The 17,854-nt window shown below is 41.5% G+C and overlaps 1 protein-coding gene across 3 annotated transcripts in view; it reads left to right on the top strand.

Annotated features, from left to right (window-relative positions):
• The window catches only part of gpm6ab (glycoprotein M6Ab), a 54,986-nt gene that overhangs the window by 3,202 nt on the left and 33,930 nt on the right, over positions 1-17,854 (top strand). The window contains exon 1 of one of the 3 annotated variants that reach the window (XM_061246319.1): positions 17,208-17,738. The exons of 1 other annotated variant lie outside the window; for it this stretch is intronic. In XM_061246319.1, the coding sequence (XP_061102303.1) occupies positions 17,702-17,738 (37 nt within the window). In that variant the 5' untranslated portion in view covers positions 17,208-17,701. Of the gene's footprint in view, positions 1-17,207; positions 17,739-17,854 lie in introns of those variants that run through there. One more of the 3 variants, XM_061246317.1, reaches the window with a different exon arrangement.

Genomic DNA, 17,854 nt, shown 5'->3' on the forward strand with positions numbered 1-17,854 from the left:
CTATAGTGATGTTTACTACTATTTGTTTGGCTGACTTTACATTTTCTGAATAGAAATGGGTCTTCTCGGGCCAGGCAGAGGTCCACTGAGTCTTTGCTGAGTCTGGCTGAGCAACTGTAACTCATTCTCATAAACCTTCCCCCCACATGGGCCCTCACCCTCCCCTGTGTTTGCGATCAGTTACTGCTCCTCTGGTCTCGCTGGGATATCTGAGGTAAATGCAGAAATAAGGCTCTTCTGGTCATGCTAGGATATCTGAGATATCTGCAGAAAGCAGGCTCTTCTGGTCTCAGTGGGATATCTGAGGTAAATGCAGAAATAAGGCTCTTCTGGTCATGCTAGGATATCTGAGATATCTGCAGAAATCAGGCTCTTCTGGTGTCAGTGGGATATCTGAGATATCTGCAGAAATCAGGCTCCTCTGGTCCCACAGGTATATCTGCAGAAATCAGACTCTTCTGGTAATGCTTGGATATCTGAGATATCTGTAGAAATCAGGCTCTCCTGGTCTCGGTGGGATATGTGAGATATCTGCAGAAATCAGGCTCATCTGGTCCCGCTGGGATATCTGCAGAAATCAGGCTCCTCTGGTCCCGCTGGGATATCTGTGATATCTGCAGAACTCAGGCTCCTCTGCAGAAATCAGGCCTGTCACCAGCAGAGGAGGAGAGGGGGCGTTTAATGTGAAATGCAGCAGATCGGCAGAAACAGCTGGGAACAAATCTTTATCTCAATTTCCTGTTATTTTGTCAGACTCTTTTGCTATCCTTGAACTCGGAAAGAAGCTTTTTAAAATGTTCTGCAGGAAGTTAAATCTTTTAACGCAATATTATGGGTGGCAGTAGTTATATTTCCAGGCCAGGAGTAGGTCAGAAAAATGGGAATGTGTCAGTTCATGGGCAAGTTTATAGGTCATAAGCGGGCTTTCAGTAGTCAACTTGGAAGTTTTAGGATGTTAGATTATGAATAAACCTGACTGAGATTTAAAACAGTGTTGCACTGGCTTTCATAATTGTAGAAAGAGCTTTCACAATCCCAGTAAGTGACCTGGAGTCCTCTCGGCAGTCAAACTTTAAATGGACTTCTTTGCCGGTGCGTTTATGTACTATATTTATGTAAGCAAGATGAGTGGTTATGGCATGTGACTGGGACCCGCAAGGTCAGTGGTTCAATCCCTGGTGTAGCCATGACAAGATCCACACTTGAGCAAGGCCCTTAACCCCACATTGCTTAAGGAGGGATTGTCTCCTGCTTAGTCTAATCAACAGTAAGTTGCTTTGAACAAAAGCATCAGCCAAATAACATGTAGTGTAATGTAATGACATGCCAGCCATAGTGTCTGAGAAATATTATTCAGGACAGTATTTGGATCTGTCAGAGGAGAAATTACTAACCAGTCAGGATGCATAAACTCTAGCTTTTATTTTAAATGTAACATAACTGAATTAAATATTTTAGTTTCTTTTCCTCCCATGTCTGATTTTACATCTGCTATATCTAGAGCACGGGCATTGTGAAAGGATTTTATTGTCTCCATAGAAATGCCAGCTCCCTTTCGTGAAGCACCAAAGTTTCTTGGTTTGACAGTCTCACCCTGGACAGTCCCACCTTGTTCTACTGTTTTGGTCCCTTAAGCAATGCAGGATGCCAATTAAAATGTGTGTGGGTCCAGATGAGTTCCCCACTGTGCCACGACAGCGTGACAGTGGGTCAATGAGGGGAAGACCTCCAGAGAGAGCCCACTGAGAAGGCTATTATTAACATCATTTTCATCAGATTTTATAATGGATCATCTGTCCAGCTGCATGGATGCCCTACAGATTTTAACCAAACTGTTTTATTTCAGTTTGGCATATCATCATATCCATTAGGAATTAATTTCCTTATTTCTTATAAATCATATTGTTATTAGTATTAACTTAAAATATATAGTATGATAAATGCATAGATAAATGTCCCACTCCTAGATTTGAATGCTGCTTTTTACTAACAGGGCCAACTTCTGGCAGTCACTGACTGAAACGAATGGAACACGTAAATGGGAAATGGTGAAAATGGAGGTGAATGTGTTTAATGGGAAACGGTGATATACTGATGTTTCGATTGAAAGGGCGGGGATTTGCAGGGGATCACTGGGTGGATGCTGTGCGGATCTAATCCTGTGATGAACGCATTTGAAAACCGTTGCGGTATCATGCCTCTGCTGCGCCTTCTTTTAAAGCAGATCCATTCATATTTCAACAAGCCGCCTTGCCGTCGATCACACATAGATTTGTGTTTATATTGCTTGTCACTGCATAAAGTCCGGCACACTGGATTGATTCGAGAGAAATCAATCTCGAGGCATCATCTTAAGGCTTGCCGCACGATTTCCTATGCTGACAAAGAAATGTATATTTCACAATATAACTGCAGAATCAGGTTGTCTCAATGCAAGGCTTATGACAAATTTTCGTCTTGTAAAGATGACAGATCATGACACCATACTGAAGCATTTTCAAAGACCAATATTTAAAAATAAACAAAGATAGATGTAGGATTACGTCAGGTATTGGCTGTTTTTCTCTTAGGTGCCCCCCACCACCACCACAACCACCTTCATAGTGCAGCTCTCTGGAGTTAGTTGCCATGGTTACAAGCTAATACTGAACTAGGAGCCAGTGATAAGCTTGCTTTCAGCTAATTCCTTAACTCCCTCTGTTCAAAAACGGGAAAGGAAACCCACCATTCCACTTCAGCTGGGGAACGATATTGCATCATATTCTGCATCTGTACATACTGTACAGCATGCATGTTGTGTGTCATTATGTGCTTTATCTTCCCATCTGCTATGGGCGTACATGCTTCTGCTCTGCACGCATACAACTCTGCTTCTGCTTCTGCTTTGGTGGCAGAACAGAGGCCATCTTAAATATCATCTGCAGAAGGTTTCATTAGAGCTGTACAGTCATGTCCAGTGTTAATGCAACTCTGACAGAGTACATATGAATTCCGCAGAGGCCATATGTACTCTGTAAGAGTTAGTTTAACACTGTAGGCATGACAGAAAGACGGGGTGAGGTCCTGACCGATTTACAGTCACTAAAGGTTCAGAGAGGGGCTGTTGCTGCAGGGTGTAGTATGGGCATCACAGGGTACCCAGGCCACCATGGTGTGCAGGGTAACATGGTGTCACACGGTTCAAAGATTCCTTTGCTGAATCCTGACGGACAGACACAGTCACACATAAACACACATGTGCCCTTGTGCACACACAAACACACAAGCAAACACACAAGCACATTCCTAATCGAGCAAAATGTGGAAAAGCTACAGTGTTATTCAAGTCATGGGTGGGGCACCCATTACAAAAAAGTCACTGGACATATGCTCACTGATGGTTTCATGGAGATTTAAGCCCTTATTTTTTTTACTGTCACTTACAGATGTGCTATTTTGCCTTCTATAAATTCTGTGGGACAGATGCTTCCGGGGATTTAGCTATTCCTCTTTGAGAAAAAAAGTATTCAGAGCTGTTCTCTGACATCAGACTGTGATATGAGACTAAGAGCAAAAAAAAAAAGGGTAGGAGGATTTCTATAAATACACCATTCAGTTACACCTCTCTCTTTCTTGCTCTCTCTCTTCTCTCTCTCGTTCTCTCTCACTCTACTTCATACCTATCATCAGCATTGTGGGGTGTGTGTACATGGCCTTTTTGAGTGCCTGATTTCACCCATTTAGTCATTAATTCTGAACACTGCTCTCTAAACACCCTCCTCTCACCTACTCTTGTCATCTGTTTACAAAGGTCTAATTTTCTTTGTAATGAGCAGCCCAAGAGCTAAAATGTCCTACCCATAAGTCTGGCACTCTGTAGTTTTGAACTACATTTGCACTTGTAAATATATTATTTTAGGTTGCTGGAGGAAAAACAGGATATATTTACTCCTGGTTGTTGGAAGCACCCATCTCACCAAAAGCGGGTGGATTTAAATACAGTCTTATGCAGGACCTGCGGAACATTAGAAGAACGTTAGCATTGTTCCATTAAATGCACAGCCTTATTTAGGGCCTGCGGAAAAGCAGAACAACATTAGCATTATTCTATTAACGTTTTTACATTTGTAATTCTAACATTTGCAGGCCCTGAATAAGGCTGTGCATTTCATGGAATAATGCAAACGTTCTGTAGGCCCTGATTAAGGTTTTGCATTTAAAATTCCACTCCTATTGAAACAGTCACCTTTCTTCTGTTTTAGTGATAAATTGTATGGATGCATTCGCTCGGCCAATTTGAATAAAATGTTTTATAATTCTAAATAATAGCACATTATACAAACTAATGCATTCTTCCAAACCAATGCTTCAATGCTTGTCTTTTAATGGCTTGTAAATCAGGCTCTTAGGGGATTGAAAAAGCACTTGCCACTTAAATAAATAAATAAATAAACAAGTAAATAAACATGTGTTTATCCCCATTATCCTAGTAAGGAAATTGATAAAATGCTCAGTTATAAATATAGTTTAGTCAGAGTCGTTACATTATTATGATATTGTTATTCTTTTCAGGCATTGTACATGCATTGCTCTGTACAGATTCTGTCCCAGGTCTTCTTCCTGACCGCCCATGGCAGGCAGCGATGTGCAGCAGTGCTCAGTGTTGCAGGTGCTGCAGATGAGCCTTGCCTCTGTGTGTCTTAAGAATGAGCACGCAGCACGCTGTGACTTCATCGCCATTCGCGTCTGGGCGAGGGGAGGGGGGGGGGGCTGACTTATGTTTGAGAGTAGAAAAATGAATGAATTTTTAATACTGTTTGCAGAGTGCTATTTAAAACATGAAGGGACTGTTGCTCTGGTGCTTGCTGACTGGCTGGGAATATAACATGGCAGTGAATGAGGGAGCTACTGCCCCCTGTGTGTGTGTGTGTGTGTGTGTGTGCGCCTGTGGAGGTATCTGGAGCAGGACAGCACAGAAAGGAAACCAGCACTTTTACAGAAGTAGCCAATGCATTAAGCATCGATGTAATGCCATTAGATATCTTCAAAATCATATTATGGCGGTTATGATTGTGATTGTTTCTGTCAATGGTATCCAATGATGGCACGCAGACTTAATTTGCCCTGCTCTGTGATTGCATTATCTCATATATACACAGGGGCACGCAATGGATTGCCCTCCACTTAACCATTCGGTTGAAATCTGATTGTGTAGTGCTGGGCATTTTCATTAGATCTATCCTAATTTAATACCACACACATTTTGAACTGTAATGATCTCTGTGGCTTGCCGTACTTTATAGGCTGATAGTCAGGGAATGTCTGAGAGAGCTTGGTACACTGCGATCTGGAAATGCGACCGTTTTCCGCGTGGCGTAACAAAATGGCACAAAGGCCTCATTGAAGTCCCATGCGTTCTTTTATTGGCCTGTAAATGCTTAGAAATGCAGCTGACAATCAACGGTTGTGTCAGTGCCGGGAAGTTGTCATCTGGAAAGGGCTGTTGACGCTGTGTGTCTGTGATGGGGGAGCAAATCGATGCTCCAATCCAATGGCAATTGCACCATGGGCAGCTAAGCTTTTGCTATGCCCCATTCCCAAAAAAACTAAACTTAAAAACAAGGCTGACAGTGGGCTCTAGAATTATTGGCGTGAAGTAGTGCACTTTATTAATGATTCCATGGAATGAGCCAAAGTCTTACTGTACATTTTTCAAATAAAAAATATATTTCCCCAAAATCAGGTTCCACAATTTTTGGCACACCTGATTTAACACTTTGTGCAAACACTGAATAAAATACATTAACACATTAAGTAAATGTATTGCAGTAAAAGTATATAGTTTCCTGTATGTTTGAACATAAATTATAGATCATTATCCATGTTGTTTATTCCATGCAGCCTTTTTTTTAAATGATGGCAATAATTCTGGAGCCCATTATTATATATTATATATTTGGGAGGCTTATAAGGCATTCCATGAATCCCGCAGACATGGACCATTACAGCCTTGTGTGTGTGTTTTCATTTCTGTTGCTTGGTATTGTATTAAGTAAAGTAACCAGGGTAACATTCCTGCAGGTCACAATGAACCTGTTCCCAAGCCCAGATACTGTCAGATTATAACTGCACTTAATTCATGTCTCTACGGTTAATTAGTCCCCACAAGTAAGACGGAAAACAAACACAGGTACTTCTGTTTCTAAGAGTTCAGGAGAACAATTACATTTATATATATGGTATGCTTGTGTGCCAAATATAATTTACAATATGCATTATGCCAAATTTGGATGAAAGCAGGAAAATTCCATGTAGGCACCAGTTTCACATAAACTAAGCAGTGCTAATAATGTAGTCCAGTTGATGATAATATATGCAATGTTTCTGAAGGGAGTGATTACCAGACAAGCGCTCGTATGCTTTCCGAACACTTTCGGAGAGCACGCCTACTGTCGATTCTGCGGCCGAGGTTTGACGGGTATCTATAGTTACAGTGCTCCTGGTTGCTAAGGAACCCTTAAACAACTAATTGCATGTCAAACAGCACACACGTACAGCGGGGCTTTTAGAGGCCTCGCCACCGTCTGAGGAAAAGCAGCGGTGTAGACCAGACTCCTGGGCTTCCTGTCGACAGTGGCACAGTTCACTGCGCGAGGCCATTGTCTGAGGCCCGCTGGCCCCGCCCTTCCATGTGTTACGCACATTAATCACAACAAAAGAAAAGGAAAGCACGGGCCTGCGTATTCACTGTAATTGAATGTTCCGCCGATCGGAAGCACAGGAACAATTGCTGTGGCATTAATGCAGATCTTAATCTTTATCCATGTGACTGCATTCGTTGGCATTAAAATCGGGTCTTTTTTCAGTCATTGAATCATCCATTATTGGTTCAAGCCTATTAAAGTTCACTGAATATTGCATTATAAAAGAGTTTCAAAATAAATTAATAGTTGGGTAACAATAGTAACTATAGTGACATCAACAAGTTGATAGATGCTCCAAGCTTTGTGTTTCTCTGCTTATTGAGAGGAGAAAAGCCAGCACACTTGCACACTGATTCTTTGTGGTTAATGCAGCCTCATTCCCTCAGTAACACATCAGCAATAATTCCCGTCAAATTAACACACTGCTCTCACCATAGTGTTTAATGCCTTGTTCGTAAGGCAGTGATAACTCTCGATGGATTTTCCATTTAGATAGCAGGCGAAGATCAGCTGCAATAGACGATCCGGGTGCAGAGCTGTTCCTCTGTGAGCACCCTCACTCTTACTCAATTAAAGATCAGCATGACTTTTCCCATTCCAGCCCCCTGGTCCCAGTTTCCGTAATATTTAGTTTAGCAACGTGCCACCCTACATGCATGAAACAACAACATACATTACATTACATTACTGGCATTTGGCAGACGCTTTTAGCCAGAGCGACATACAGTTGATTAGACTAAGCAGGGGACAATCCTCCCCTGGAGCAATGCAGGGTTAAGGGCCTTGCTCAAGGGCCCAACGGCTGTGCGGATCTTATTGTGGCTACACCGGGATCAGAACCACTGACCTTGGGTGTCCCAGTCATTTACCTTAACCACTACGCTACAGGCCGCCCCTAGTGGATTCAGTGGTAGTTACTGAATAGCCAAATACCATTCCCTGCTTACTCTTCCAAACCTTGGAAAACACAACATCTGAAAGGCGTGGGGTCTTCGCTTAATGCTAACTTTGACCCATTTGCAGAATGTAAATGTTTAAAAGCCAGATTTGATGGCTGACTTCTGTCAGAGAAGAAGCAGGAAGTGTCTGGAGGATAAAAAATGTGCCGTCACTTTAGGGATGTATTGTAATTAGCTGGATGATCAAAGCTTCACCTTGAAGTGGGAGACAGACTGCCACCATGTCCAGGTTTATTAAATCATGATCAAAGTTACCTTTCTATCTGAGCAATTATCACAGCAATGGGCTTCCTTCTGAAGTGTAAAGCTGGAGAAAAAACCGGGATCCATAAAAACATCCTGTTTCCAACAATATCAGTAACCCTCATGTCCACAATGGATGCTTCAACCTCTGCTCCCTGTGGAAGCTGGTTTTGATTTTTCCAGTTTAGTCATCAGATTCCCTATCAGATGTGAAGTGAGGACAGATCACTGATGCCTGGAAGTCAGGCAGTCTCTGGGGCCTGAGGAAGGGGATACCCTGCCCACTGAAGCCCTACCTTAGTGATTGACCCTGTGGCAGAACTAACCTAATGAGCAAGAATATTTTCTGTGATTCCCCCTTATTTAAATGTGAACTAAAATACAGTATGTTTAATCATATTACAGCTACATGTACAGTGTATGTACAGTAACAAGTGCAGCATTTATTTTGGCTGTAATTAATCTAAATACAATGCATGATATGGAGTTATTGTCACTCACAACACACCCCTGAGACATAGGGAGATATGGAAATTCCAGATGTTTATTTAAACAGGAGAGAAGGCTTGCCAACGAACAGGAAAAAAAAACGAAAGGTCTACAACCCTCACGGGATTGGGACTAAAAATAATAAACAGAAATAATAAAGGCAAAGGAAATAACCTGACTCGTGCAGAGCTTTTTCAGCTCGCTGGACTTTCTGTTATCTGGCGTCCCTTCGCTGCAGAGCTCTCTGCTCCCCTGCAGTTTCCCGGTCTCAGTCACCTACTGCGGTAAGAGCACACATTTTAAAAACCTGGACTAATTCAAGTCCTGCATTTCTAACCAGTAAGTGTGGTCCGCACATTGCCCTGTTTCTTTCCCACAAACCACCCCTTTACCACAGTGAGCTATTTTCTTTTTTTCTTATTTGTCTTGGAAAACCCTCTCATATCCCACTAGTGCACCCCTAATGTTGATGAACCCCTGAGCTGTAGCCAGTTACAGCTGTATACATCTCCCTTCAGGGATTCCAACTCTGCCATGGACCAGACTCCCTTCAGGGTACCAGCTGGAATGTTTGTTAAAGCACATTCAATCCATTAACATTCTACCGGTTGGTATATCTTTGCTCAAAGATCCTATGTGATTCATGTAACTCAGTACTGATGTCCTGATGAAACATGAGGAGAGGGGAATTCTGTAAGATATTACAACTGGCCACTAGGTTTCTTTTCGTTCAAATTAATTTTTCTTCTGTCGTGTTGTTTTGTGTGTTGTGTGGAGGCTCCTGCACACAGGCTTGTGCACTGGTCGGTTCCGGGTGCAATTCACCAATTACCTCCACTATACAAGATGGCAATGTCAGGCTGCTGGGGCTCGGATCTCTCTCGTTGTTCCTGCAGGCACTATTGTGTTTTTGTTCTTTTGTTTAACTTTGTTATGGGTGACCTTTATTTTGTACTTTCGTCCAATTCCATATCCATATACTGTAATTGGTAGACTGTGGGGTTCGTATTTTCTTTTCTTTTGCACTTTTTGTTGTTAGTCAGGGTAAGGTAGCAGCGGATAAGAAGACTCACACCCCCTTTCTCCCCTTTATTTTGTTCTTTCTCTTATCCCTATGGCAAGTGAGGTCTGAAATGTATTCAATTTGGACAGCTTGGTCCAGTTCTGGACTGAGAACATTAGGCTAGACCTGCTGGCTCTGCCCCATCTAACTGCTTGTTTTGGCTTTGTTTTCGTGTCCATTAATAAATATATGCATTATATTTTTGCAAAAGAACATTGTGGTGTGTTTTGTGTTGATAAGCACATGGTTTGTTTTTGCGTCCCTGCACAAACAGATTTGTTATACAGTAAGCCAGTGCTATTGTCTGCACTACCCTCCCCTTAGAGATGCATTCGGTTCGAGCCCATCTGATTAGTATCCAGAAGATACATTCAGCACTTAAACATAGGGTAAGTAGGTCACAATGTATGGTGCAGTAAAAACAATTTATGATGCAAACTGAAGTGCAGAGGTGGTTTTTTTCTGTAACATTTTGCAGCACTTTGTTTCTAAATAAACCGAGGTCAAAGAGCCAAGAGTCATCCGCATGGTGTGCAGCCTTGTGGGATGAATGATTACATTTCTTGTAGCATTAATGGCATCTCCTTTTACAGTATATTCTCAGATTTTTGTTGTTTTCTGCTCTAGATTTTTTAATGCATTTTTTGTCAAATTTGCTGAGCAGCTGGGATCCATTGACTACTGAGTCTACCGACCCAGACAAAATGTCTTTTGCACTCACTGAAAATGCTTACAATATCAGCAAGTTTGATGTCATCTATTACTGCATCTTTAAATACGCTAGGGCGGTTCCCAGAAGGAATGCCTGATGCAGCTCAATTTATACACAAATGAGCTGCAATTCAGCAGTGGGGAAATCCGTATAGAAATCTGTTAATCTGAAGCGACATCCAGCCCTTGCTTTGAAACAACATTTGAGCAAAGCTTTACTGATTGAGAGTAATTTTTACATTACACATTTTGCATGTGTATGTATACAACTGGACTTGACATTTATGTATATTGCATACAATCAACCATGTATGCCTTGCCTTATTCTTATCTGTTATGATAAATGTTTACATTCTAAGTGCATGCCACGGTGCAGTTTGAACCATTTCCGTTGAATGAGGCATATACTCTTGAGTTGTTGTCCGGAGTAACATAAGGGAAGCAGTGACATCCCCCTTTGGTTTGCTGCTATTTTAACATTGTGGTGTGGAACAGTGTAAGCAGAGAAGGTATGCACCCCTGAGCTGCTTGCTTTATTATGCATGTGCAGGCCCGATTCTGTCATTTCTATGCTCTTCCATTTGGACGCTGTGATTGGCTCTCTATGGCTCTGTGGGAGATTCTCTTTGCGGTGAGAGGTCGATCCACCTCCCTGGATGAGGACTGGTGCTGGTTAAGGTGAAGTCCTCATGTTAGTGCTAAGCCATTACATGTTTCAGGAAGGAGTTATTTCGCTTCATTCTACACAAGTAATGTCACACTAGAACTCTTATATGATAACGTTTCTTTTTGCTGGTACTGGTGCTAATGTGAAGACCACAGAAGTCCTGTTAATGCGTTGGTGTAGCTTAACCCAAGATCTCTCCACAGGCTTTACACATGTGGTCTGCCTTGCATACTATCTGCTTTTGTGAAAGAATACCACTCAGTGAATGGAGAGACTGCAGAAGATTATGCAAAATAGTGTGATTGGTTGAAGTCAGTGGGCCTCGAAGGTATGACATGAGGTAGCCTTTTAAGCGTGACACCCATTTCAGATTGGAGTAGCATCATGGGAGTTGTAGCCTTGGTTCAGGGTAAAGTGTAGTTGTCTGGATTTTTGTCTTTAGTTGTGTAGCTGTGACTCGAACATGACCTCTGAAGAACTTGTATTAGAGCCTAGAAGATCAAGAGATGTTCAGAGATCAAGTTTGAGTCATAACGACATCAAAATAAAACCATCAAAAGCAAGGAGACGCATTAACAGCACTCAGTGCAGATTGTAAAGGAAACGGTGTGCATTTTGTCACTCACGTTGTTCCCCGTGGTGTACAGGAGTCATGCAGAGATGATGGAGAGTAGGTGCCAGACTCTCACAGAGGCGGCCATTCTGAAGTGTTCCTGTGCTTTTCAGAAAGTGAGCTGCTCTACAGTCTCTCCCCATGCCGGAGGGCTGGAGCCACAATGCCAGGTGCTTAGCGAAGCTGGCGTAGGCCAGACAACTCAACTGGAGACACATTTCCGGGCCTGTCAGGGACTGGAATGTTGGCTTGGCAGCTAGAGTTGTGGCTTGTTGTATTTAGTCGAGCCACTAACAGTCAGGGCACTCCTACTTCTGACAGGTTGGACACCAAACTACTGAAAGACCTGACACCAAATCACTGATAGTCTGGACACTAAACAGTGTCTGGACACAAGCCTGACCCCAAATCAATGACTGACCTTGTCTCAAACAACACAGAGGAGTCAGTGCTAACCTCTCAGGGTACTGTGATGCTTGATGTTATTTAAGTTTCAGAGCCTGAGTGGGAGTGCATGTTTCAGTTCATACTGTAGGTGTTTTCATTATGTTGAAATTACTTTCTGGAGATAATTGTAAACACTAGCAAGTGACATGACTCATTACTCTGGTTGTGTGTGTGTGTGTGTGTGTGTGTTCATGCGTGTGTGTGCAGTCATGAGCAGCTTTAGTCGTGTTATCCAAACATGTGTATGTGCAGCTCTCACTCTCAAGTCTAGATCTATTTCAACTTCATTAATTATGTCAGTACAATGCCTTTTTCCATACATATATACAGTACAGCCATCCATCCATAATCCATCCCTACTGTACATACATACATCATTTCTAATTGAATTACCTTTCTCTCTCTTTCTCCCTCTTTCCACACAAACACACTCACATAGACAAACGTGCATGGACAGACTCATGCATTATGTGAGACAGGGAGTTGGTAATGTTGTTTTGTGCAAAGTGAATTAATGGGCTGTGGATATGATGTAATTGGTTCAGGAGACTGAATTCAACAAAGTGATTTTTTACTGCAAAATGTATTCTCAGGCAAAAAACAAAAGCAGCACCAGCCAGTAACACCATCTGGTAGCTTCTGAGTGTTGACAGGGGTTTGGAAAATCGTTTCATGATAACGGTGCATGCTGGTTAATCTCCTTATAGCTCACATCAGCCTGCATCATATGATATGGGTGAACATGTTTGTGCCTATATTGATCTGAGAATAAGCATTACACAAGCTGATCTTGATCCCAGGTTAAATCAATTCCAATTTGTTTAAGCTAAATTCAGAGCATATATGTAAGTATCAACAAAAATTAAACTTGAGAAAATATTTTTAATAAGCTATCTATCAACATATTTTTATTTCCCATTATTGCTAGAGTAAAGGGAAATTGTAAGAACTTATAATGAAACTTATATTAATGAACTTATAAAATGTCTCAGACTTATACACTTGTGTCCCCTGGCAATCAGTTTTCTGTTAAAAAGAGGTAACCTTGCTGCACCACCTGGCCTTTAGGTGAGTTCTGCATATAAGATTCACTGCCATATGTGTGCCTGCCTGCGTGTGTTTAACTCCCACTGTCAGCATGACTCAGAAGGTGAATACCACCTCTCACACACGCCAGCCAATCAGAGCGGAGCTGTCAGGTTGTCATGCCAGTACGGCTTTATTTCTGTGAATAAGAATATAAACCAGGGTGATGCAGTTATGCATACTAATGCGAGCGAACAAGCATATCCAAACATGACTTGTATCCCTCCCAAGAGGCAGCCATACTGTGCTACAAAATGGCTTTATGTTATTTAAACCTATCTATCATTAGAGATGGACTGAGTGAAAGCAAAATCTTTCTACTGCTGGACGTTTGCAGTCCAGACAAACTGAAGAACTGGCTGTAAAACTGCCCAGTTGATGAATATTGATATTTGTCACCAACATTCCCCATGCCAGAATAAAGTGTTCTGTCAGTCCTCACAAAAGTTAAATTTGACTACAGATGGCAGTTAAATGATAACTTTATGATTTCTCAAGAGCCAAGTTTTAATATGTAACCCCCTCCTTTCTCCTGTTTCAGTCATTGAGAGTTGGACTTTGCTGCACTGGGAGTGCTAAAGCTGAACATGCATTTCTCCAGTACACCTGATGGTGAATCACTGACTTATTTTAAACCATACTGGCTACAGTGTGCTACACATGAGCCAGCACCAATCAGCAGAGAGGTGTCTCCCACTGACAACAACGGGTAGCCTGCATGCACCTTGTGTGCGGTCACCCAGAGCCAGGTTGAACACTCAATTCTGGCAGGATAGATTAACCACAAACTACCTCAACTGTGGACTCACTGGTCATGGTTAGCTAATAGCATACCTCAGCTTGGAAGAGAAGAGATCTAGGCTGTAGGGATCTGTCTGCAAGGACAATTCCAAAGAGAGCCATTCCGATATAACCCCAAATTAGCACCTGTTCTCTCTTAAAAAAGTTTGATTTATTGTTACTCTTTTTGATTTTGAAGTGTGCTCAGTTGAAGTGTGTGCAAAACAATTTGGCTTTAGCGGTCTATTTTCAGGAGTAACATTTTTGAAAAGTACATTTACATCTTCAAATTACAATGTTAAAATGAGAATATCTTCAGTCATTTTTGTATTATTCAAGGTCAAGTTGAATGCAATTAAACATGGTATGCATTTAAAAGTCACAGAAAATATGGAGTAGGAGAGAACAGCAGACAGATGTTATAATTAACAAATTTTAAGAATGGGCACATGCTTATAGAATTAAATAGAAAGATCAGAGCCAACATTACTGTATGTTCAACTGCATCTTAATCCTGCATGCTAGAATAATCTGAGTTACTTTGAAACCATGTGTGGAAAATCGGAGAATATGACATATGGCAGTTAAGTTGCCCTTTTAAAGAGACAGCTCTAAAACATCATACAGTAATCTCTGTATTACAGATGATGCTCCTGTTTAAAATAGTGGATGTACATTCTTACATTTCTTGAACTGAACACCTACAATACCCTCTGATACCTTCAAAAGCAATTTCTGCATTTCCTGGGACCTGCTATAGGTCTCTAATCTTCTGTGTGCTGGTAGATATAGAGCTTTTATTGCTGGAGTTTCTGGGTAACATATTTGTGAAATGTGAAAGATGTATTTATTGTATTGTATTAGATCAGGGCTCCCCAGCTCTGTTACTGGAGATCCACCGTCCTGTAGGTTTTAACTCCAACCCTAACAAAGGGCACCTAATCACTGTTGTACGTCGCTCTGGATAAGAGCGTCTGCCTAATGCCATGAATGTAATGTAATGTAATTCAACAGGTTTTGTTGAGCTGCGAATTAGTAGATTCACACGTGGGAAATTAGGGTTAAATGAAAACCTACAGGATGCTAGATATTGAATAGACCCATGTACTTTAAGACCATGTATAAAATAAGGCATGTTAGATCAAAGAGGCCCACTGGCTGTGCATAGTTCCTTTGTACCCTCTTTCTAAGCCCTCTTTAATGTATGTTGCTTGTTATAACATGTAAAATCTCAGTCTAGGCTACAGCTGTGGGCAATTATACCAAGTAACGGAATGCATAAGAGGAAAAAAAAACAAATTATCTGTATTAAATAAAGATAGAACATATTTTTTTGTATAACTTTAAGAAATAATTATCAATAATGATAATATACATTTGAAAAATAATAATTAAAACAATAATCAGTAAAACACTAAGCCAGGGATCAGATTGTTATGATGTGGTGGAAATCATGTGTAATTGTTTACAGGACATTTGGCTCAAATATAGGATTGTCATGTGATATTCAGATACAAATTTGTCTGGAGAGGGTGCGGGCTGAATTTTGAGAAGAGGACATATCTGTTGTTGCCACTAATTGCAGTATGCATATACATGGAACCTGCGCTAAGCTCTCTTATTGTGAATTCTTAGGAAGGACAATGTTTCAGTCGCTTGTGTTGGTCTGTTTCAGACCATTGTTGCCTATCTATAGATGCTACCTTCACATTCCATTTATGCCTGGCTGGAACCACTGGGTTCCTTCTGAAATGTATCCCTTTCTGAGTGTCTTTATGTCAAGATGAGGAAAGGGGTTTGTGCATTCCAGTAGCAAGGGATTGGTGGTTGAAATCACACTCACTGATTCAGTCTGAAGAGAGTGTGAGAGAGACGCTCTGTTCACAGCAACTGTTGCTAGGGCAGGGCGTCCTTTCCCCAGCAACAGCCAAAAGCCGTTCTGTGTGAAGGCAAGAATGCTTTCAGTTTCTCCTCCAGCACTGTTTCACTAACAGATATTTTCAAATATATTTCTATTAGACAACACTCCTTCCCTGAATCTACACATAATGTGCTAATATAATTTCCAAAATGCTATTTATTGTCTATTTAGCAGTTTAAAATGGGAGTGGGTCGCACTCCCTCTAATGTTGCGCCCACAAGGAAACAGCCAAAGGTCTACACTGCCTACGCTGAATGCCAGACGAATGGCTGCTAGCTATTTACATTTTGATTTCCGTTGCACTTATATACAGTGCAGGTATTTGGACAGAGATATATATTTTGTTGTTTTGCCGCTGTTGTTTTGCTTTCTGCACATTGGGTTTGAAATAAAACAATGAATATGGGGCAACAGTGCAGACTGTCAGCTTTAATGTGAGGTGATCAGTGTAGAAATTACAGCCCATTTTATGCATAGCCCCGCCTTTTTGGGGAGCAAAAGTAATTGGACAGTTGGTGGCCCTGCTGTTCTTAACCAGTGTGCATTTGCATCATTAGTTCAAGCACAAGAAAGCTAAAAATAAAAGGTCTAGAGTTGAATTTAGGGGTGAAATTTGCATTTGGAGTCTGTTGCTGTTGTCTCTGAGCATGAGGACATATAGACAGTGGTGCTGATTTAACAAGTTAATTTATTTTACATTCCATGCCGCTTTAAGTTCATATCGTCCGCCTCCTACTCATCACGTGATGTATTTCGTTTTTTAAAACCGTGTGGGTCCCTGTTTTTCTGCCTCATTAAATTGCTTTACATTGTCATGTATTGATAGTCAGGTTAAGTTCACACATCTTAAAGCACACCACGCCACTGCTGCTGCTTGGTGTCAATGCAGCCATGATTACATGTCTGTCTACAAAAATTAAAATACAACGCTGTGCAGTTTCATAGCTGAATCTATGTGTTAAATTGTTTTTGTAATAAATAAAAAAACACTCTTACTGGAAAGGACAACAATGACGACGGCGATTGTTGTCGGTCTTCTTGCAGAATTGTCGTGTTTTCGCAGCGATGACAGTGTTTTGTGTTCAGATAAAACGATTGAGTGAACTAGGAACACGACTCAGGATGATGATAACTTATTCCTATACAAATGATGCATTATCTATGGAACGCTCATGTCACACGCATGCGAAGTGAGATCACAGTGTGGTGAAATGGTAAAAGCGGATTAGATGATAAACATATTTGCAACCTCAATTGCCAGATCATCTATAGGCTATTTAAGATGCGGTTAACGACCTGTTGAGGACATGCGTCTTCTTCACGTGGAAAAATATAGACGTTGAATGGATTTACCGCGTAAATCCTCCATCCATTTATGTGTCCGCTCATCCTCCTTGCAAAACGAAGCTAGATATCGCGATTCTGAACGGCTCTTTCCCTTACTATAACAACAAAAAGTAATTTTCAATAGGTGAGAATTAAGCGAATGTAACATGATTTAGCCGGGGGTGGGCTTTTCCATTCTGCCAGAAACAGGGGGATCGTGGGTTGGTGGTCTGTTCGTCTCTGCGATACACCCCTTCCCATCTGTTCTTAGTGCGGAGGGCTGTTTTCAGTTCACAAACCCTACCCCTTCTTCTTAAACACCTGCTCTGCCTTGGTCTAAAACGACTGAAAGCTTAACGTCTCTTTGCCCCTCTTACAGACAGCGCAGAATTTGCCCTCCGTTTCGGTGGGAGAGTTTACTCCAACACACTGGCTGCTGAGGCGTACAATGGACAGCGTTGGGAAGGAAAATTGATAATTTTCACGGAAGAGTAATTTGAATGAAATCACTGTTGACAAGCAGTCTCCGAGCAAAGCGGGGCGGGAGAGAGTCTGTGAACTAAGCGTCGAGGACTGTCCTAGGTCACTACCCGTGGGTGCTTCCTGGGAACCAAAAAAAAAATCAAACACCACAATCAAAAAAAGGGGGCTTTGACGATCTTACTGAGGGCTTTGTTAAATCGCGTACTGCAGCAACAAAAAGGCTAGCAACAATGGAAGAGAACATGGAAGAGGGACAGACACAAAAAGGTATTGTGGCCAAAGCAGCTTCTTTTTGTTTTGATTTATTAAATTTTATCACGCGTTATAGTTGCATTTCCTTCTTGTGGTACAAAGAATTTACGTAACCTCGGTACCATTTCACC

Source organism: Conger conger, chromosome 6 (assembly GCF_963514075.1).
Source record: "Conger conger chromosome 6, fConCon1.1, whole genome shotgun sequence".
Classification (NCBI taxonomy): domain Eukaryota; kingdom Metazoa; phylum Chordata; class Actinopteri; order Anguilliformes; family Congridae; genus Conger; species Conger conger.